This window comes from Kwoniella shandongensis, chromosome 12 (assembly GCF_008629635.2).
Source record: "Kwoniella shandongensis chromosome 12, complete sequence".
Lineage (NCBI taxonomy): Eukaryota > Fungi > Basidiomycota > Tremellomycetes > Tremellales > Cryptococcaceae > Kwoniella > Kwoniella shandongensis.
The window spans coordinates 105,313-128,579 of NC_089298.1; the positions used below are offsets into that span (position 1 = coordinate 105,313).

The 23,267-nt window shown below is 49.0% G+C and overlaps 4 protein-coding genes across 4 annotated transcripts; 2 read left to right on the top strand and 2 right to left on the bottom strand.

The window, feature by feature from the left end:
* Positions 1–8,115: 8,115 nt before the first annotated feature.
* On the top strand, positions 8,116–11,520 carry CI109_106350 (uncharacterized protein; the record flags this gene model as incomplete). The annotated part of the gene is made up of 7 exons (XM_032007068.1): positions 8,116–8,668; positions 8,740–9,578; positions 9,638–9,740; positions 9,793–10,271; positions 10,330–10,679; positions 10,733–11,207; positions 11,278–11,520. 7 exons carry the CDS (start codon positions 8,116–8,118, stop codon positions 11,518–11,520), a joined length of 3,042 nt encoding a protein of 1,013 aa, XP_031858710.1.
* A 991-nt stretch (positions 11,521–12,511) lies between these two features.
* CI109_106351 (uncharacterized protein) lies at positions 12,512–13,975 on the top strand (the record flags this gene model as incomplete). Its single annotated transcript, XM_032007067.1, has 1 exon — positions 12,512–13,975. One exon carries the CDS (start codon positions 12,512–12,514, stop codon positions 13,973–13,975), a length of 1,464 nt encoding a protein of 487 aa, XP_031858709.1.
* A 621-nt stretch (positions 13,976–14,596) lies between these two features.
* On the bottom strand, positions 14,597–17,245 carry CI109_106352 (uncharacterized protein; the record flags this gene model as incomplete). Its single annotated transcript, XM_032007066.2, has 8 exons — positions 14,597–14,730; positions 14,817–14,913; positions 14,988–15,085; positions 15,161–15,326; positions 15,391–15,434; positions 15,507–16,420; positions 16,674–16,832; positions 17,013–17,245. The coding sequence occupies 8 exons, from the start codon at positions 17,243–17,245 to the stop codon at positions 14,597–14,599; spliced, it is 1,845 nt and encodes a 614-aa protein (XP_031858708.2).
* A 518-nt stretch (positions 17,246–17,763) lies between these two features.
* On the bottom strand, positions 17,764–22,155 carry CI109_106353 (uncharacterized protein; the record flags this gene model as incomplete). Its single annotated transcript, XM_032007065.1, has 1 exon — positions 17,764–22,155. One exon carries the CDS (start codon positions 22,153–22,155, stop codon positions 17,764–17,766), a length of 4,392 nt encoding a protein of 1,463 aa, XP_031858707.1.
* Between the last annotated feature and the right edge of the window lie 1,112 nt (positions 22,156–23,267).

Here is a 23,267-nt window from a genome sequence, read left to right on the forward strand (position 1 = left end):
ACCTGATAGTGCGCCCTTGTCCACAGACTCTTGCTTATCGGCTGTCCTCTTCAACATAACCCGCTTCTTGTTTTGTTCTTCAAGCAAAAGCAGATACTCCATCTCACTACGACCTTGAGGTGACACAGTAGACCTTGACATTGCTGGGATTGTGTGAGGTTTCAAAAGGGATGCAATAGCTGTAGTGCAGTGAGGTTGAAAGATCTTGTTGTGTTATGGGAAGGTCAAAATGTGTGGGAAATGTTCAGTCATTGGATAGCCTAATGTACTTTCCGCCTATGATGTCCACCTCAGGGAGCACATTGGATCATCCTGCTATATATGCGTCAGAGGGACAAGGGAGGATTGGCGGCTCAAAGGAATTGCATGATATTATAGTGTTCATTCAGTGCCACAGATGACCTCATACTGCAAGATTTGGTATGTGGCACTGGCACATACTATCACACAATATGTGTGGCAGTAACCAACACAAGTCATGGTATGGATACCAATGTTGGATGTGAGGTTCTGCTAGTCAACGAGTGAGTTGAGTTGTGAGAGTAGTGTTTTGTTGAAGTTGGGATGATACTGATTGTTCCAAGTCACATTTATTGATGAGTATTTTAGCCATCTTGTTATTCTTTATCATGGCTGTGGGAACCTGAGTTGGGTAATGTGTTACGACCTGTCCCTGGAAGGCCTGGTAGACACCAGAGACAGGATAGACAACGAAGGTTTAAGGCAAGCTTGGATCACAACTGATGAGAGTGAGCCGTGAGCTTGAGGATTGGTCGACGACAAGGGAGTTCGCTTGGAAGGATCAGCAAGCGGGGAAATGGTGTTGACAATATGTAGAAGACAACGTCTAAGCTGTTATGGTATGCGCAAGGCTCCGGAAGAGCCGCAGCATGAACAGGCCTTGAACGATGTAACTAGTTTGTAAAGACGAATCGATATTTCTGATCCTTGAGGGAGAAGAAAGGATCAGAGTACAAAAACTAGCGACCTTATATACCTTTTGCTATATCCCGCGAGGGTCCCTCATCACCCTCAGTCCGGAGCACAAAGCCTCAGCGAGGGTTTGTGTTTTGATCTCCTTCGCCTCAATGCCACACAGTGGGTTTGTGTTCTGATCTTCCACAATACCACAGAGTGGGATTGTGATTTGATCTTGCATTGCACAGTCCCACAGAGTGGAAGCGTGCTTTGGCCTTGTGGCATGACTGGGTCATGACATAATGTCACGACCCAGTACAACTGAACAAAGGACTTATGTTGTGACACCTCGACTCGGCCTCCAAATAGTTCGACTTGTCATCAGTTGGGGACTTGTTCAAAATCGGCACGGAGACGACCGTGGTAGGAGATGACCAATTTGACTGACTAATCGTCCCCACGGTCCTCGTAGCATCATTGGTACTTATATACATGAGCACAGGACTCGTACATTGTTGTTCCTGTGACGACTGTATATTCCTCTGTCTAGCTCACTACTATTGTACAAGTGAAGTGTTCTACTAGTCAACCCCAAGTCTCATACACTCGCTACTCGCCTCGTACAATTCGGGATAGGATTTTGTCTTTTTCATATTCCGTATTGCCCGCTAAGACCCATCAACGGACCCGTCTCTGACAGGTAATGTGTCACGATGATCAACAGAGGCTTCGGTCAATGAGGCCCTATCACACCGCGGAGACAAGGTTGTGTGATATTCGCCAAAGGCGTCAACTATAATGACGAGATGGACAAGATACTCAGCGAGAATGACGAAAACGACAAGAATCCGAAGAGAACAACCTCAGTGTGGAGGACTGCGGGCTACGACCTGCAGATCTCACACTATCGACCAAATGTGTTGGGCGTCGCGATGTGAAGTTAATGGATGTGAGTACTTACCTTTGATCTTCTTGAACTATCAGAGTCGATGCGGGTGTCGCTAGAGTAAGTAGAGTCAATCAAGGAATAGAGCAGAGTAGAGCAAGCAAGAGAAAGAGGAGTGAGAGAGCGAGTGAGAGGTGGAAGAGGTGAGAGAGAGTGAATGATGAAAGTGAATATGATTCGATGATTGAAAGGAACTCTTGCTTGGTCTGTCTGCTCCCCTTTATATACATGCAGGGGAGAGATAACTACGGAAGTTATAAGAGCGTACTACGGAAGAAGACACGGAAGAAGTACAAGAGAGTCACGGTCATAGTACGGAGGAGACACGGATAGCATACGGATACTGTGGTGGGTGATTCCTGTGTGCGGGGCATGCACAGAACGTGTCCGTTCTGTACTCGGTCTGGATACAGATCTGTATATCTCACAGAGTCGGTATGTACACGGTACGAGTGCGGTATTTGACCACTACAGTGTATGGGCTCGGTATACATACGTGTACAGAGGACGGTCCGTATCAGTGTCCGGTCTGTAGACATGTCCGGTGTGAAGGCGTAGTCGGTACGGAGGCGTATTCGGTGTATGGTCGGTTGGTATACGGATGAGGTATTGAGTTCCCAAGAGTGGTGGCAGTCTGGTGTTTGGTGAGCGAATGGAGTGTGGCCTGGGATCCACTACACTCAGTGTAATGAATCACAGCACGTGTAATGCTACGAGACATGTTCCTGTACCTTCGTTTGTACCTGTCTCTGTCGAGCCATGTCTCTGTACCTGGCTCTGTCGAGCCAATTGCTTAGTAAGGTGGCAAATATTCTTGGTGGCAAACAAGGTATAAATACCCCACCCCTTCTGTAGTCAGTTGTTAGTATCCCCAGTTATGGATCTCCATTTGAGTCTCACTCATACAGTCACACAGTTGGTCACAACCCAACAACTCTTGTCGTCATCACTACCCCTGTCGTCACCGTTGCCACCGTTGGCACTTATACCTGGGTCAATCATACAACAAGCCCGAAACACTGTCCTTTTCATTGAACACCTCCCGTATCCCTCCGTACCGGCGTGACACTCAGGATGAGTGTTGTGGCCTTGGACTGACTGAAGACTAGGTGATATCGTCAAGAGCGATTGCGAAGCTACGGTGTATGACTTTCAATCGGGAAATCACTAAGGAAAAGAGTACAAAGATGAGAATAGCCATTCTCCTATATATCCATCCATCCACCCATCCATCCATCCGTCCATCTACGTTGAGCGATATTCTACAACTAGGCGAGTTTGTCGAATTAGACCGAATAATAGATAGGTTCATTGAATGAAGTTCTACGAGTTCGACGAGAATAGCGAGTAGAGCGGCGAGTGCATCAGGATCTTGTAGGTCATGTGATGTAAGTGGCAGTGACCGTCATGACATAATGTGATATTGCTGTCTTGCTTAAGTGCTTGTGGACCACCTAGACAGACTGCCTGCTCCAGCCAATCCTAACACAAAATGAACTTGTTCATTTCATCACATACTGAGTACCACATCTCGACTAATTCACATCATGTAGCATTGCACTATTTTCCTATATCCTCTCCTTACCACTTATTCCTGTTCTGTCCCTACAGATACTGGTATATATACATATGAACTTCACCCCCTCCCCCCCCCTCCTTGTCTCTTCCATCAACTATTGATTCAACAGCTCCTGCAGTGCCTTTGCCTTCAGCCATGCAGTCTTCATTGCCAAACCAGGTCTCTTCGAATCAAACATTGTCTGGAAGGCATTCATTTACTTGTCAGCACCACTTTGCCAGATGAGTGCATCACCTGATATCAATGACCAGGGGAAGGAAGAAAAGTTTGTCTCAAGCAAAGGACGTACATTGGAATCGTCCTGAGGCTGATGTAGCTGCATCATAACTTTGATTTGTGCTTCTCTCCTTTTTGTGTGATTGTTGGCTTGATTCGTAGACTGACAGATCAATCTCCATTAAGCTGATCAGTGAGATTGGCCAACTGGTCCTCTACTGAGTCAGTTGTTTGTCCTTGAAACCAGTCCATTGAGCCCCCACTGACTCCCCTCACCAAGTCCGTAGTGTGTGGCACATCAGAGACAGCTGTATGGCAGAAGTAGTGTCAGCATCAATGCTTGGAACATTGTGTGAGAGGTCAAACACTAATGCAATTGACGTACTATTTGGGAATGGTGAAAATGCAGATTGTTGGGAAACAGCTATCAAAGAGCAGAAATGATTTGCTATCAGTACTTCAAGAGTTTGTGTCAGATGTTTAAAATGAAATCAATCAGCATACAGGTGGGTTGAGGATATGCAGCACTGCTGCTGCCATTGTGATGGGCGGAGATCCGGCGCCTCCTTTGTGTTGGTTGCCTTTTGACCCATCCCTCCTTATTTCTCTCTGATGATCTTCCTATGGGATGAAGAGCTGTTCAACGCATATCACAAGTGGACAAGCGCATGAAAAGGGACGAGGAAGGTTTTGGAAGAAAACATACGGGAAGCTTCTTCCAGAATGTCCTCTAGTTCTGGAGGTAGAGCTTTTATAAGATTATCAGTGATCAGTCCACACATGGAAGCTATCAGAATGGAGATGAAACGGATGAAAAACACACAGGTGGATCTGTTTCTCTGGAAGGTGCTGCAAACTCTGGCTGAGGATTCCCCCTTGCTGACCCTTTGACTTTGTTGCTGCCTGTGGCGGATTCTGGCAGGCTCTGCTGCAGAATCATGTCTTCCTGCTGGTCTTCTGGTAGGTCTTGTTGGTGTGGGGGACATGGCAAGATAAGTGCAGTTTTGTGGGCTGTGAAACAAAAAGTGATAATTCAAGTGGCAATGTGTGATATTGTTGTGGATGAAGAGTAGGATCAAAGAAAAATTGCACGCAGTGGTTTTTATATCTTTGTCCCAAGGCTTATCTGGCAGAAGACAAGTGGGTCGTAGAGTGTACATGGTGTCCTTTCAGCTTCAGGGGGTTAAAACTAGTAACAACATGCCTTCTGAGGGGCAATGCTTGCATGGAATGTAAGAAATGAATGGAAAGGCTTTCAGCCCAATTTGTCGATCTGAACACAGGAAGCATGAGAGTCTTTTCATATTCAAGGTAGGTGACACATAACAGTATGTTGTCTTCTGATGTATGGTAAATCACATATAGGCCATCCAAAGCTGTACTTACTGGCAAACAGGCATGCATATATTCCAATGGCCGTAAAATAAAAACAGACCACAGACTGCATTGTATTTCACAAGCTGTGGGGTGCCAGCATATACTCAGGACAACAACACCGTCACACCATGGAACCAGACCCTTTGCGGATCTTTGAGAGGGTTCAGAGAATGTGCTTTGACATTCCATGATTAGTGTGATGCTACTACCACCTCCTATACAGCCACTGATGCGACCAGGAAAGCATGCTTGGTACCAATAAACATTGCTTGGTGTAAAAGGGGCTGGGCTCTAGGATCCACTCCATGAATATGAAAATAGCCACATATAACATGTAGAATTGAGACCAACTGTAGCTTGGCAAGATATTGATCTCAAATCTCACTTGTAACCGTAGTATATGAAATCACTATCAAATTGATGTTCTCTGCAGTGCTCTGATCAGCCTAAGATTAGCTATATTTTACCCCCTCATTCCATGAACATACTCAAACTCATACCATCTCTATGTTTGTTTGACTTATCGTCGAAGGCTGCTCAGTGTGGGCTGTAGCACTCCAAGCAGGTGATCTTTGGGTGCTCCCATGAGGTAACACCAAGGTTCTACATAAGGGTACAAAACACCTGATTCCTATTTGTCTGTCTGCCTCTGCTACTACAGCATGGCTTTTACAAGTTGTCCACAAGTTTGTATGGTAGCTGTATCATCATATAAAACTAGCTATCATCTGCTCTGCTAATTACCAGCTGAGTAAATCTACGTACCACTAATCCCTCGTCAGGGATGTCGGTCAATAGACAAAGTTCTATCCACAGGTGCTCCTATGAGGACTCTTCTGAGTCTTTCACTGTGACTAATGACAACATATTGTCCCATGGCTTCGAACATTTAGGATAGCCTTACTGCTTAGTCAGGTTAAAGAGATATGTGTAGTGCAGCAAGGTATACATGCTCCAGCACTTCTATAATCAGTTGCTAGTTTTCTGGATTATGGATCATCATTGGAGGTCCACCAGACTCTAGGAAATCTCCATCAGAATGAAGTTATGAGTATCTCAGGAAGTCAACAGGACAGTACTGGAATGGAAAAAATAGGAATCTCCTTCAAAGTACTACCAACCTCTCCCTATATCCAAAACCATAGACTGTAGCTCTATGCTGATTCCGCTATGTTCTACACTGCATTATCTAATTCTGCACTGAGATGTCCTTCACACATTCACAGATGACTCCACCTGCTACTCACAAGCTGCATTGCACTACATCATCCCTGACATTGCTGTGGTGATCTTGAACCCTCTCAATAGAATTCCTTCCCTCTTCACATACTCAGACTAACGAGTATATTGTTCAAATCATGGTCAAATGATTACTGCACCACAACTAATTCACATCACAGAGTAAATGACTACCACCTCTACATATCCTGAACATCCCGCCTGTTGTTGTTCCAAGCCTATGAAAACCGGGGTCGAAGACCCTCCCCAACACTACCTCTCCCACTGTTGCTTGTACACCAACTCCTCTGACCCAATCTCTGGAAAAATGCCAACCAACTAGGAGGTCACACAGATCACTGCTTGGTACATCAGTGCCCTGTGAAGGTCAAGTCAATCAGTCAATACCACACAGCAAGACAGGGGGACCAATCAATGTTTAGTCATAGATACAAGACTAGAGACAAGTGTGACACTCACACCTGTGATAAATCCTCAGCTGTTGCACACAGATCATTCATTTGGCCTGTGTGCAAGCTTTGTGTTTGAGCTTGCCGACTGAGCTTCTTCTGCATCAGTCATGTATTGCTGATAAGCAGCCGATGAGCTCTCTTCAGTTGTGGACTTAGCTGTGGTGTTCAGAACATGCTATCATCAATGCTTGGAAGATTTTGTGGAAGAAGAAAGAACCTTGAAAAGAACAACATACTGTAGCCCTGTGTTTGTCTTTCCAAAGCAGCTATGTAATGATGGACAGAGTGATTGTTTGATTAGCATAAAAAATCAGGCTGTGCAGAGTTGTGTGATGAAGAAAAGGGAAAATAACAAGCAACATACACATGCTCTGCTGGCTCTGTCCACTGAGAGGTATTCCCCTCGGAGTCATCCTTTCCACAAAATCATCTATGGGAGACAAAACTGTTCAACTCAATGGATTGGGAATGGAATAGACATGCTTTTTATGGGGGAAGGAAAACCAGATAAGACAAACATACTATGTGGCAGATGCCGAAAAACATGAAGACCTTGAGAGACAGCTTTTATAGGGGGAGATCAGTAGTAAATCCCCCATTTGTGACGGAATGGAAGGTTTAAGGGAGAAACATACCGGTGGAATTGTTAGTCCCTGCTGTACTCAGTCCTTGTGCTGAGGAGTCTCCCTGGCTTTGAGATTGAGGTGGTACATCTCTAGTGTACTTGTCTGTCGTTGGGAATAGGATGGGGTGAGTGACTGAGGTATAATGAACTATAGATTCAGTCAACAGTGGTTCGGATGGGGTTATGTTATATTGTAGTGAATTATAAACAAGATAGAAGGATTTGCATGCAATTCCTTAAGTATCAACCTCATGGAGGCTATAGTCCCAGAAGCCAAATTGGTTGTCATGAATGAGGTGGGCCAGCCTTTCATTTTTAAGGAGGCTGAAACTTGCAACAACATGCTTCTAAGGGTTAGGGGTAGACATGAAAAGACAGCCAACCCGTTTCATGGTCTCGAGGATAGGATGCAGGGCATTCTTTTCACAGCCAGAGTGGGCCAAACACGTAACAGCACATCTTCTGCTCATAGACAGAGTGACATGAAGGACATTTATGGTGTACCAGATCAAACCTTCACACTGCAGTGCATAAGCCCTAGCATTCGGTAACAAATTCTGTTTGCCACTGGTCATATTGAAACATGAAACAAATCACGTGACAATGTTTTCACGCGTCAACCGACATCAACTTGCGTCCAAATATCATGTCCACCGTTAATGGTCGCGCTGAATGACTTTCCTCTACACCTCTTCGGTCCAGTGTCGTGTCTTGACCGTTCATCTTTTACAAATAGGGCTTCAGGTGTCTCATTTGAAGCAACATGGTCGGTTCATCTGCGACTCCCCCGGTGCCATCCGCTTTCACATCATCTACACCTCTCACACCAGCTCTCTTGGTTCCCGACACTAACCTCCCGCCCAATACCCATGTCGCCGGCAAAGTCATGATGCTCTGGAACAACCTGATCCTTAAGGACTCTACAATCCCCCGAATCACATTCTGTCTCGATAAGAAATATCGTTTGGACTCGAACAACCCTCCTCCTTCTAATCCGTATACCTACGTTCCATCACCTGGAGGAAGAGCGATTAGAAAGAAATACAGGTTCAAATTGACTTTGTTCCATTCGGAATGGACGAACAAGACTCAGCCCGCACCGGAAGGAGAAAAGGCCGAGAAGTTAATGGAGAGACTGCAAGATGATACGAAAAGTGTGGAGATGAGGAAGATGGAATGCTCGATAGATGTGAGCGGGATGAAGGTGGTCGAAGTGAGGAACACAGCAGGGAGATACGATTACGAGATCGCCCTGGAGGGTGTAGGTGAAAGACTGATGCAGTATGAAGATGGACTGCCCCAGAGATTACTGGCAGGTGAGTGATACATTTCTTGCTTCGTATATAGGTCCATCGCAGCAGCAGCAGCTGATCAACTTCGGTACCAGAAATACCACAACCCAGTGTCGCTCCTCCTTGGCTCGAAGATAGTCCTCCAGCCCCATCTGTACCCTCTCCAGTCGGATCTCCGACCTCTCCACCCCGTCCACGAGCACCTATATCCGCATCGTCATCAGCATCTTCAAAATTTCGTCCACTCCTCTCCCATCCTGTTCCGCCAATCTCAAGACCGCTCGCAAAGTCCACTTCCACGAATACCGACGTTGGTAACAAGGGTAAAAGACCTTCGACCGAAGTGATACCCGATGACTATGAAACAGAAGGCTCGGACCTGAAGAGAATGCGAAGATCAGAGCCAGACGTTCCGGAGGAGGTAGAGGATGCACAGGAAGTCGGTGAGGTCGGTCTCGTCCCCCCTGATACCGAAGTGGTCAGGACAGTCACACAGCTCGGACCCCCTATGAATATCTCCCTGTCAACGACCCTACCTCCGCATGGACCTGACTCCAATTCTCCATCTACTCAACCACCACCACCTCGACAAGCTACTCCGCCATCCCAAGAAAGCCCATCTCCGTCACCGCCATCACCATCGCACAACCCAGAGATACCGTCCAACCGAAAACTTTCAGGCAGCTATTCCGCGGACGAAATACATCGTGAAAGGCGTTCCGAGGACCGTGCCCATAGACGAAATTTATTACAAGGTTCGCAGAGCAGTCCGACTCCCATGGTCGATCTGGATGAAGAAGCACGTAGGAATGCGAGAAAAGACATGGAAGCCCGTATTCGGGCTCAGAGGTTGGAAATGCAAGCTGAGAGTAGTCGGTCGGCACAAGTCAGAATGCAAGGTGTGGAACAGTTGAAGAGACCTGTCACCATCGCTGTGAGTCGTTTAACGCCGTAGGTGTCTTGATACGATATGCTGAAAGGGGAGGCTTATAGGGCACACGGTACTCACCACTCGATAGCCTCGTTGACAAAAGTACTGCCAACGTCATCGGAGTCATTGTCGACAAAACGCCACCCAAAAGAATACAAGCTACAGGTATGCTGCATCACCCAATCATCTCTTGTGGTCATGGCTGATCTTTCCTTAGGTGATATGACGATGTCTGTTGTCATTGCTGATCCGAGTCGTCATGCTGGTGATCCAGCCAGATCAGAGGAATGCGTCGTTTCGATCTTCCGAAAAACAGTCGACGAGCTACCAACCAGGGCGACCGTCGGACAAGTGATATTATTTCGAAATATACGGATCAACAAATACAACGACAAGACCAAAGGCAATGCTTACTCGTCCAAGGGAGGCTATGTCGAGAATACCTGGGCGATATTGCACAATGGCAAAGAGATTAAATTAGCCAATACAAGGGATATGCAACCCCCTCTTGTACGACAAGAAGTCGACAGGATGGTCGCTATCTTCGAATGGTGGAAAGGAGAGGGGAATGCGGTCGACAATCCCGAAGGAGGTTCCAGTGCTGGCAGGAGGGTGTCGTTGGGTGTCGGTGTCCAACGGCCAGAGCTGACCTTTGATCGGGTTACTGGCGGTATCTTCTTCGACAGCACGTTCAAGGTGAGCCGGGCGTCCTCCGCTATGTTACAATCGGGTCGCTGTGCTAATGAGGAAACAGATCATGCACGCACAATACAACGCCCCTCGAGCGCCGGCCTACGAGCTCTACGTCGCTGACGGCACCTGCTCACATCTACCCCTACGTAACTTCCACAACGTCAACGTCGGTATCCCTGTTAATGCGCTCTACACCGTCGCCATCCACGATGACCCGCCTGAAGAGGAGAAGAAGATCTTTCAACATGGGAACGTCGTCACAATCCACAATCTACGAGGCAAGATGTATAAAGGAGAATTGGAGGTTGCTTGGTCAGAGAAACCGACAGAAGAGCAGTTGGCGAAAGGTTGGAAAAGGAGGAAATTGTATCTGCTTGACAAAGATGATCCGAAGGCCAAGGAGATTGAAAGGTGAGTATGAACCTCGACACGATTTTTGGAATCCACTGACGACACTACTACAGGAGAATAGAGTCGCTGAAAAGAGGAGAAGAGACAAACGATATCCATGAACGTGTCCCAATATCTGACATCATTCCTCAAAACCCTCCGCCACTGATCAGTCGTCCTGTCGTTGCCCCCGCCCCCGCGATTGCCCCCGCGGCCGCTAGTCCTCGTCTCGCAACTCATCTTGGAACGACACACACCAATCCAATCGACCATCCCTTGTCCACCATCGCGCAAATCCTCGCCAATCAGCTCACATGCAACAAATACCGTCTGCATGCCCGAGTCAAATCTCTCCATACTCGTGGGTTACAAGATAACGACACGTTCATCCAGACCTACTGCCGTCATTGTAGGAGTGCATTCAAGGGGACGTGGTGTAAGAGCTGCAATGATACGGATGGAAAGAAGGCGGAATGGCGATATCGCTTTTTGGCCATTCTGGAAGATGAGTCCGGAGAGATGGCGGTGATCGTTGCAGACGAAGAAGCGGTGAGTGTAATCGTGGATGCATCAACGGTTAGAACAAAATGAACTGATTCGTTGTTCGATATCGAATCAGGCTGAGTTTCTTCCCCCGTTACCCCCTTACGACACGTCGACGAATCCCAACGATATTGGAAAGACAAAACGGCGACGTAAAGAACTCTCTGATCAAGTTGAGAACATCCTGTTAGGTGCGAAGATGGACGGACAAAGACCTAGACCTATCATCGATATGAGCGTAGAAGTTTACGAGGTGACGAAGAAAGGTAGTGAAGGGAGTATCTTGGTGGGTAGATTGTTTGGTATGACAAGCAAGTGAGATGTGGGGTTTCGGGGATCGACGGTCGGGAGTCGGGGAGTCGGGGAAACGGGGGGTCTTTGGACCGGAACCTGGGGGTCCATTTTCCTTTCGGGCCAAGAGATTTGAGTCCCGTTATGCATTCACCGATCTGGCGCAAAGTGAGCATACATTCTTCTTGGCTTGGTTCACAATCAGATCAGATTCACTAGCATATCCCACGTCGAGTCGATTACCACTACGTTAGCTCCTGGCATTTTCCCACTCGTAATCGGGACATTGCCAACCGTACATCATATATGTCGGTCTGACACGGTAACTTGAGGGAGATGATGTGCTTTGCTGTCTCTTGTTTGTACGTTATTGTTTTGCAATTCCCACTGCCCTGTTTTCCCAGGTTCCCACTACCACTTGTACCTTCATGATACTGTACTTACTAGCACAGATCTACAAGAGTCTAAATAAGCTACTAATGCAGTCAGTCACAGTCACACACTCGGTAATCATTCACACTTTGGCGTAGATCGCTTATTACAGACAACCGATCACTCACCATACACTTACCCGGTTACCACATCATTTCCCGGTTGTTGGGGATATTTACTTATTATTTTATTTTATTTACATACCGGCAGGCAGGCAGGCAGGTACTGGAGGAGAAACGAAGAGAGAGAAAGGGGTAGGTGACAGACCTGAACGACAACATATTACAGCAACAACAAGCAGGCAGCAGCTCACGGGTGAACAAAAGGTTCGTCTGGAATTGGAATCGGTCATGTTGGATAACCGGCGGTAACTTGATTCCTTCTCTACTCGACACCAACGACGCTGCCATCATTCTCATTCTCATCCTCACAAACGTATCACACTTTGGATTTGCCTTCCTTCGCGCTTTGCTTTGAATCAACAGCAGCTAGGCATATATCGCTTTGACAGTGATACACCCATTAGGCTGTCTGCCTGCTGGTCTCATTATCGAAGTTGGGCGACGAACAGAAACAAGACAATCACAATGCCACCCACACCACCATCTGCCTCCTCTTCCTCTTCGACAACCTCGACCCTGACTCGACCCAAGTCCTCATCATCCATTCATCCATTCCCCTACCATTCCCGCGACACCCGACGACCATCTCAGCCCCATCCATTGATGATCGCCCTTTCGGGCTGGCCGGAGGCTGTTTACGTTTCGGCCGATAGGATGGAATGGGAACGAAAGAGGAGTTCGAGAGCAGGTACCCCGCCACAGGTCTATGATGGGGTCATGATGGACACCGCGAAGATAAGCACCGCCAAGAGTCATCCCTCTATTTTATCCCCCATTAGCACCGCGGCCCCCATAACTACCACCGCCGTCGTCACACCACCTGCGCCTTTCCACCACCAAGAGAAGCAGTACCCCACCAGCACCAACAGCAACGGCCAAACCAAACACCACGCCCGAGCGCAATCCATCCCAACTCCAACCGCCCCTACTGCCGCCCCTCCACCTTCGTTATCCATCTTCTCGACTGTTTGTCCTCATCTCCTCGATCCGTCTTTGGGACCATGCCCATTCCAAACTCACCCTCACGATATCAGAGGGATGTTCCCACCTACTTCGCATTTGTCTAAATCACCGCCCAACACTCGGCGTGGAACACAATTGCCGAGCAGCACGAGCGCGAATGGGAGTGGGAATGGGAATGGGGATGGGAGTGGAGGTGGAGTTGATCGAAGGGAACAACAAGCTGTGGGAAGGGACGGCGACGAGGGGGAATCAAAGTGCTCACCTCAAGAAAAAGATCGAATGGACATGCCGCCACCGCCAACGCCTTCTTCACAAGGAAGACCATCATCTCCCAATCCCCTTTCGCAATCGCAATTCATGAAACAAACGTACCCCTCTTCTTCTTCTTCTTCTTCGTCGTCTTCGAATAAGAGTAGATCGAGACGTAAGGGGACTTTTAACGATCCGAGGTATATGGCAACATCATCGATATTGCATAAAGGAAGAGCATTACCCGTCGTCCCATCTTGGACCACGTCAGGTTCGACATCGACGCCATCGTCGACAGCGACCAATGGTCAATCATCGCCAAAGCCAATTATCGCAGTTAGCTCGTTGATGGATATTGATCAGCCTACAATTACTACTGCCCCACGCGCACGAGTCCATGTACCCTCAACAAACGCTGCCAGATTCGCAGATATCACTTCTTCAACACCTTCGCCACCGCCACCGTCATCGCCCACGACGAAGGTCGCGGTCGTCGCACGAGCAGAACAAGTCGGAAGAGGTGGTAGGGATATTCGACTTGGTAAAGGAGGTTATGTACTCAGAGCGACACCGGAGATTTATCCACCGCAATTGTCGACAACCCCGTCGAATGGGACGATCAACAAGTCCAGCAAGTTGGAGATCAGCGAATCGACAAGAGATGTATCTCCGCAGGTGGGAAATGACGATGAAGATGTAAAGATGGAAGAGGATTAAGGAATGACACGAACGTGGAGGTGGTATTCTATATGGATCAGATCAGCTCCAAAGGTTGTGTGGGTATGTCCCTCGTGGGCTGACTTTATGTGTGGGAATCTTTCTATCGTATGACGACTTTTCTTGAGGTCCCAGAAGAATAAAGAAGAAAGGATAAGGTTCGTAAATGTATATACTATTCGCACGCTTCTTTCCCAAGCACTGAGCACCAAGCACGCTTGGCACAACTTGTAATCATAATCTTTATCTTGTACACTGCCTACGAGCAGTATTCGTACTGTAACTTTCCTTGCTTTTCTACCAATTGTATTTCATACCAATGATTCTCTTGAAACCATTGCTCTACGTTTTGGACCGCATTGTCTTTTCATCATATCTTATGCATCTAATTTTCGTTTTTTCTTCTGCCAACGATGTCATTCGAACAATTCATCGTCGCTCTGCGACGCTGTAATGCATCGTCGCCTGATCTTTGACTGTATATCTCTTACTGATCACACTTCATCATCCGAAGACGGTGTTCCTCGTCCTGCCAAGCTATACGTCGGTAATGAGACTCTACATCAGCAAACGGCCCGTCGTTCAATTGCAGTCGCAGCATGCAGCGTGCAATCCCCCGACTCACATGGCTTTCCTCCTCTCTCTACTGATTCGCTCCCGTCGGAATCCGGCCCATACGCTAAGACCCAAAGCGAGCAGCGTACCAGCTGTTGAAATTTTGAATGCGGTGCCATAACATGCTTCGCCAACAAGACCTGCCATACAAAGTCAGCTTCATTGTTGAAACAAAATCCCGCTCGCCACAGGGGTGTTCCGAAGTGTTGCAGAAGGGATAGCTTACAATCGTGCGATCCGTCATCTGGAAGCACCATACCTCCTCGTTTCATCAATCCTCGGACGGCCGCAACCAGATCATCTGAAGTACCAAGGTTCCCAACCTGTCCAAGCAAATTATCCGACGTCAGCTTCTACCCTTCATGCGCTCGTTCGGACAAGTGCGCTCGCTACTCACCGTGTGCGCGTCGTACACTCTGCCAAAGAGCAAGTTGAATACGTTCGATCCGATCACGGGAGACACGGCGATCCATCCCCAGTTCTGGGAGAAGTGTTCTACATAACCAGCGTTAGCGGACTTCGTTGGAGTGACCAGCCGCGAAATAGCATCATTAACGAAACACCACTTACTCATACCGAACCATTCCAAGACCAACATTGGCATGACGTTGAAGAGCGATCCGTATGCCAGTCCTAGCAAGGTCGATACAGCCCAGAGCGATTGGACGTGTACGGTACCCAGCGCTGCGACTTGTGAGATCGTGAAGAGGATACAGACGATGGGGAGGAACCAGATCTGTCATGGGAAAAGGTGATCAGAATTCGTCCTAGCCGTCATGTTGCAAGATAAGACAACTTACTCTTCGAAGTTGGAAACGTGTTTTGCAGTAGTCCGAGTAGATACCTGCGTATCGTATAACTCATCAGCGTCATTCGATCGTCCCTTTGGTACGATCCAGAGCGCAGATCCACTTACCTCCCAAGATTCGGCCTAAGCAGTTCCAAATACTGACCAAACCGACCTGTTTCGCCTGCCACCCACTCACAACCTCTTTATCGTACTTCCTCTGTCCTTCTCTCGCAAGAGCAAGCGCGACCGTTCCAGCATTATTGATGTACATCAACCCTGTCCCGCAGAGCAAAGCGAGGATGATGAACAATAACCAGAAATCGAGCGCTCGGAATAGGTCGAGAGGTGTGTGTGAAAGTAAAGTAGGTGGGAGGGAGGAGAGTGATTGGGAACGGATATGCGAGCCTGAAGTCGATACTTTGGCAGGGGGCAAATCGGTTGGGAAATGCGCATGCGCGTGGGGGTGAGGATGTCTTCCTCTGGACATTGGAGAACGTGATCGACTGAGTTCGAGCGAAGACGATCGTGACATTACAGGTGAAAGGGTTTCACCATATTCTTCAGCTTCTTGAATAGTTACTCCGATCGGACCACCTTCTTCCTCTTGACCGACTCTTTCGTAACCTTCTACACCTTCTCCTTCAGGTGGAACAGGTCGAATCACCAAGGAACCAACGATCATCGGTACACCCGTACCGACAGCCAATAGGCCCAACAGACCACCCGCATCACCTTTCCAGATCCAATGACCGACACTAGAGAACAAGAAGGCGCTTAATCCGAACCCGGCGAGAACGGCACCAGTGGCAGAAGCGCGTGTCTTGTCAGGGAATGATTTGGCAATTGCATTGACGGAGGCAGTGAGTCCGGCAGATCCACCGAGTCCTGTGAGGAACATGGAAAAGAGCAGGAGGGAGAGTCGCCAATTCGAGGGAGTGGCCGAGGTCGAGTAGGGAGGTCGAATGGGGATTAGACGTGTGTAGAATGAGTGCACGAGGAAGTAACCGACGAGACAGCATAGTCCGCCGAGGAAGAGAGGTCTGCGGGGATGGCAATGAGTCATGAGGTCAGCATACGTGTCCAAATAATAGTCAACGTCTAGCCTGTCAATCGCGCCTCGCTCCTGGTGGATAGGACAACTTCCTTTCCAGAAGGAGGAAGTCGCGTCCCCCAAAATGCTCTGCTGGACTGTGTACGGTCTGTCTGCCAGCAACGATGCTTGACCGCTCACTCCAACAGAGCAATCGCGAGCCTTGACGCAGGCCTGCCCATGTTTGTGGAGAAATCACTCACAATCTCTGACCTCTCGAATCGACCATCTTCCCCCAAACCGGTCCCGATGTGTAGACTCCGAAATTCCCAGCGAGACCGATCAAGTTGACGGTCGTCGCGCTGATTGATAACTTGCTTGCGAGTTGGGGCGCGTAAGCAGAGTAGACGTAGTTGCTGCCGCTGCGAGTTGACAAAGTAATTAGCGATGACACTCATTGAACCTCGGAGCCAGAAAAGGAAGGTAAGACGGGAAGGGAAGAGGAGACAACGATGAGTCCGACTGTACAAGTCGATCATCTCCGTGACACTATCCTAGTTTGAGATAGAGTGGAAATTGGACGAATTGAGAGACCGACTTACCTTGCCAAACCAACTACCACGCTCATCGCGAATATGCCTAACCTCTTCCTATCTGTACTACTCCATCCTTGTCCAAACGGATTCAAAGATCCAAACGACACGTTCATCCTACCTCTTCCCTCTTTATTTTGCGATGTATGCGATATTAAGCGTGAACGAGAGTTGATGCGCGATTGAGATGGTCTCGTCGTATTTCGTTGTGGTTGTGGTAAAGGTGAAGGAGGAGGACTCATTAGGTCAGGGTTGGTAGATGTTCAAATGTCAGTGCGTTGATTGATGCCTTCGGCGTGTACGTGTCAGGAGTTGACTTCGTTGTTTCTTATTCGGATGGATTATCGTATCATCGTGAAGATGTCAAAGATCAACATCCACGTCAGGACGATATGATACCACGCTGGGTGGAAGAGATACTGCTTTGGTTATCTTGTGCTAACGCGAGGGCATATCGACAACATACGTGCTGACACGGACATATCCGATCCTCACAACCTTGAACCCTTACACTAGCACTACAGTTGGAATGCACTGTAGTTCGCGCTAAAGTGGTGCGTAGTTGCATATAATAAGCTACATGATGATCAACTGGCTAAAGGTACTGTTGATAAGATACCATATGTAAACGATGAAGTAAAGCGAAAAACGAAAGTTGTGGTCAAATATGTACATGTTGAAAGATTGATCAATCCTTCTGCCTTCCTTCTTTTCCTCTTGCTAGCCTCAACGATCCCCTCCTTCTCTCTCCGCTGCACAACTAGCTCCCCCTCCATCCTCCTCTAAAACCACCTCTGCCTCTCCAAACACCCCTTCCGCCGAATCCTCCTCGAGGCGTCCCAAACCCGCCTCTTCCCCCTGCTCCCGGAACCGGCACAGCCACTTCTCCCGAAACGACTCGCGGTCCACCAGGCGCCAGACCCAAACCTCTCGGACCAGTTGGAGGCACCTTGGGCCCAGTTGGCGGAGCACGTGATAACATTGGTGTTCCCGATGTAGGCGTGGAGATCAAAGGAAGAGCCGAAGTTTGCGATCCCGGAGTAGTGTGTACCGGCGTGTGGGGAGGAAGTTCCCTTGACACGAGTGGTGGTGGCATGTCACTTATCGAGGTCTTCAGCGGAGAAGCACTTTCGTCCACTGAAGCTGCTCGGGGAACGTAACTCGACGTCGAAGGGATAGAGACAGTAGGGGACTGTGCCTTGACAACTTCGCCATCAGAGGACATCGATGCCGTACGAGGGACAAAACTTGAGCTGACTCGAGGTATGAATGAAGCCGAATGTGGTTGCAGGGGAAAATATTCCCCATTCGTCGGTCTCGGGACATAGCTTGTGGTTGCCGTAGGTGTGGCAAGTGGAGTAGTCGTAAGTGTAGTTGTAGTCGCAGGCGCAGGCGCAGGTGTAGGTGCAGGTGCGGACGAACTGGCTGCCGGACGAGACGAAGGGAGATGTTCGAACAAGTTGAGTCTGGCAGTCGACGCCGCCGGTGTTTCTGGCTCCACCTTGACAGGTGAAATCGCAGCGGTGATTATTGACGGCGTTGCTGGGGCAACAACGGACTGCGTATTGCCGAAGCCAGGGATATCGGCAATGCTGACAGTCGGTCCAGCAGTCGGAACAACCGGTGCTTCAACAGCAGTGAACTCGACCACCTTGGGCGGATTCTCAGTAGCCGGAGTCGTCAATGGTGTCTGCGATTCCTTCCGGATCTTGTGGTTCTTCAGATACTCGGAAAGCGACACTTTTTTGGGCGGCTCGGGCGGTGGCGGCGTCGGCTCTTTAGGCGGAGGAGTAGGCTCGCGAGGTGGTGGACTCGTTTCCTTCGCATTGCTTTCAACCTCAGTCTCGGTTTGCAGGACGGCTGGAACAGCCTGCTCGCTGTTGAGCTGCGTCGGCACGATCTCCGGATCCGGGACAGCAGCCTCAGTGGTCTCGATGGCGGTCGACAAAGGCGCGATATTCTGCTCCGGCACGATAGCTCGGGGTTCTTCCTGGTCCGTCGCCGTGATGGCCGTGGCAGCTTCTAGCTGTTCAAGCTTGATCGATTTGCCTGACCTTGGTGACGACGTGACATGTTTTGTGGCGGACGAAGAAGATCGACGACGAGAGGAGACATCGTCGTCCACATCCATGCTCTCGTCATCTGAAACAGGTGATGAGACAATTCGCTTCTGTCGACCACGTCTCATCACTGGCAGTGCCTTCTTCTTAGCGTCAACGGTAGACGGCTTCTTGGCCTTGGTCGACGGCAACGATTTGTTCACTGACAATGACGTTGGGCTGCTGTCTGGAACCTTGTTGACCTTTTGCCTCTTCGGTTTCTTGACTACCAACTCCCGATCATCATCCTCTGACAGATGATTGTCGAAGTGAAGAAAGCTGGAACTAGACTCAATCTCGATGACGGGCGAAAGGACCCGCTTGGCTTTGCGCACTTTACCAAGCGGTTGTCGCTTCGCCGACTCTTCTGTCGCCTCCTCTTCTCCGCCATCGTCTTCATCGTCTTCGTCAGATTCGGACTCGGAGAATTGACTTTTCGGTATGGTAGCAGTCGTTGCGTCGGATTCACTACCTGATTCTAGATCGTCATCATGAAGCGAAGGCTTGATCGACGACACAGCTGACGAGAGCGACGATGAGGAGCCCGTTCGTTCGACAAGCGAGGTGGTCTTGTCTGGCGAATCGCTCTCGGTCTGTGATTTGGGCGCAGGAATGCTATCAATCTCCGAGCCCAAAGTAATCACGCTTGTCGCCGTTGGCGGAACATCGATGAGGGAAGTCGATTCCTGAGGAAGGACTGTGTCATCTTCCTTCGGTGTCGGAGATGCAGCCGGTTCGTCGATTTCCATGGAATCGTCTTGCTGATCCATCGATTCATCCGGCAAGTCCGATTGGGCCTCCAGCTCAGGTTCGGTTTCCATATCCCCCTCCGATGTCCTTGATCTAGTCAACCTCAAATCCAACATGTCCGCCTTATGCCACTTCTTCGCGCCTTCGACCTCTACCTCTCTTCTTCTCCAGCCTCGAACAGCACCGACAAGCTCTCCCAAATCACCCCTCATTTTTCTCTTCCCTTCGCTGTCTAACCCTTGCATCGACCTGGCATCAACGATCTGACCCATCTGTGCCAGAGCGCAGGTACCAGGGACAACACAGGCGCAGGATGAGAACGTTCCGAAGATATGAGTCAGCACCGCATCGAATTTCTTGGATAGAGCGTAAACCGTTTTCTTTGAAGCCGAAAATACCGGTGACGCGAGAGAACCGTCCGCCAACATGGCAGCATGGATGGCAGATCTCAATGAGTGGACAACGTGTTGATCATCCCATTCCCAGCCTAACACAAGTTCCTCCTTCTTGCTGATATCCTTCGCGGCGAACAAACCAAACTTGAGCTTTGGAGCTTCTTCTTCAGAGCTTCGCCAGATCAGAGGTCGAAGAACAACATTGGGATGACAGCCGCTACGGACAAATCGAAGATCGCAGCCATAGCCTCGAGCGTCAATGATGAGGTTGATAGGAGGGCCAACACTTCGGACGTGGGGTTTGGGCAATCCTAGCGCAGCGTATTGGTTAATCGGGTCGCGTCGGTACGTTTCGCAGTCCAACACCTCTCCTCTATACTCTCCGATAAATGATCCTGTCGTGGCAGGCTCGTCCACGAAGACACCGTATATCGTTGGTCGAGTGTAAACCCCGTGCCCTGATAGTGACTCGGCATAGGTGAGAGGCAGGAAAGAAGGCGCGTCCTCGATGATACGAATGGAAGTAGGTGTACCTAGTGTTTCGAGATCAGATCCAGACAGGAAGACCGGTGGGACTGGAGGAGCAAGGATGTGAAAGTCGGGTGGAGGGAACAGATGTTCCGGGGATAATCGAAGAACGCCTGTCTCTGTCGGTGATGGTAAACCAGATGGGTTGTCAATCGCTTTGCTCCGACTGGCGACCATTTCCTCCTCCGCATCCACCCATTCCTTGTAGACATTGCGCATGATCTGTCTCGCCGCCTTGCCTCGGATCATGTTCTCTTTCAGCGGTGTGTATTCGAGTGCCCATGGCTCAACTCGGAAGTAATCGTCCTCTGGCTCTTCCACGATAGGTTGAGGAACGATAGACGGTCCGGGCGTTGACTCGATCGTGTTATGTTTGGCTCGCGGTTTGCCTGGGCCTTGACGACGTTTTGGTTTTGTCGCTGGGGGACCCATCACTCCGGGGCTATGTTCCTTTCCACCACCATCTCGTGTTTCTGTTTCTACCTCCATGACACTCTCAGTTCTCGGTCGCTTCGTCTTCCCTCCTTTGCTCCGTGGCTTCTCTTTCTCTGCTGGGACACCTCCAGCACTAATTGCCGCTTCTCGAGCTTGTCGCTGTTGCTCCATCGCCTGAGCTTGCGCTTGTCTGGCAGTGACAGCATCAACGGGTCGAGGGCGACACAACTCGCAGAAATATGTATCGGGAGCCGAAGCCTCATCGAGATATCCGAAACACATGCCATGTTCCCATGCCCCGCATTCCTCACACTGAATCGTGAAACCATCATCTTCAGTGAAACCACAAATACATCTAATGACAGTGTTGTCTTCACCAAGCCAATGTTGAGGGCGGTCTGCAGATGCACGACGTGAAGGTCCAGCCGCAGGGTTCCGTTTTCTCTTCTGTTTGGGTTTTGTCGCAGGTGGTTCCGGACTCGTATGTGACGGTGTCAAAGGCTGTGCTGGAGGGGTAGGAGCATCGACGGAGTCCGAGTTGACATGAGGAGGGAGGGGTAGAACGACGGATGGAGGCAGATTGGAAGAAGCTTCATCTTGTTCTCGGTCTTCTTGACTTTGATCTCGATGTTGATCGTTAGATTCATCCGGTGGTGTATAAGGATAGGTGTTGATGTCCGGTGGCGCGTGTTTTGGCAGGATGGGTGGTTCCTCTGCTATGACATCTGCTATTTCCGGTTTTGGCGGTAATGGCGGGACATCGACGGCGGATGCTATGTTAAGAAGTAGTTGAACAGCTTCATCTGGTTCTGAACTTCTGACATCCTCTTCCAAGGGAGCTATTGAAGAAACTTGTTCCATGACGATATCAATCGGTTCCGCGGGGCGAGGAGGAGAACGTGACGGGGATGGTCGAGATGGACCAGCTTCTGCTGAGGTGTCCATGACGACGGCTGAAAGGTGTTATAGTGAGGTCGATACCGACGAGGATGAGTTACTGCAAGTCGACAGGTAAGTCTGATTGGCAATAAGAAATGAATGGGGTCATTCATGGAGAGTGGGAGCGGACTCACAGCCTCAAAGGCGACAGAGAACAAAGGGTATCTAAAGGACCAATGGGTATAAAGAGGTGTTTCGTGGCCTGGTGAGATGGGCAACTATCAGTGATGACTCCTAAAAGCGACTGGCGCAGACATTTGCGAGACCGTCTCCACCCTCGACTCACGTAATGTCCATCAATTTGTATGAGGATGAGAACGAAATGTGGTATGAAAGTGAGGGTGGTGATATCTACAAGCCATCGGTCAGTCAGACACGTCCCCGTTTGAAACTCAGGCGTATATCTCGTATTTCAAAGCACGTCCCCGTCACTTCGCTCGCCTGTTGACATCCTCGACTCACCAGAGCGCACCCAGACCTATAGGCCAAACATATGTACAGAAAGTTTTCTTTCTACGCGTCTTTTTCCTGAGGGGGGTCGTCGAAGGGAGAGACGGCAGGGACGGGTTTTTTGTCGATTTAGGTGGCAACGTTTAATTATCAATATCGCGCCGTTCTTTTGTCGAGTGTGAGTGATTGATATGCGGTCCGTATGTATGCTCTCGAAGACAATGAAGGCGTCGACAAGCTGGACTGAGGGCGAGATGTGAGTGATGGTAAGGATGATGGTGATTATACAATAAAGTGAGTGTGTTGAAAGTGAAAGTGAAATAAAGGGAAAGAGTCTGTAGCAAGACAGGGAACATGTAGATTCATGAATTCAATATCGCCTGCTGGTTGGTGTAGCAAATAACTAGATTTCAACTTACTCTATTGGAAAACTGGAAAAAAAACTTGAAAACTGGAAAATTAGGTAATCAATCATAGAGACTCAACACAAAAACTGCTATTTCTAGGTCAAGTGGCGAAAAGTGTGAAATTCTGGTGAATTCCCTCTTATGGTAATCACTGAATGGAATATCAGGCTCAACGCGAAAGACGAATATCCTGCCAATGCAAGCAACGCTCACTCTCAAACTCAACTTGCCGCTACCACCCATCACCTTCTTTCACTTCTG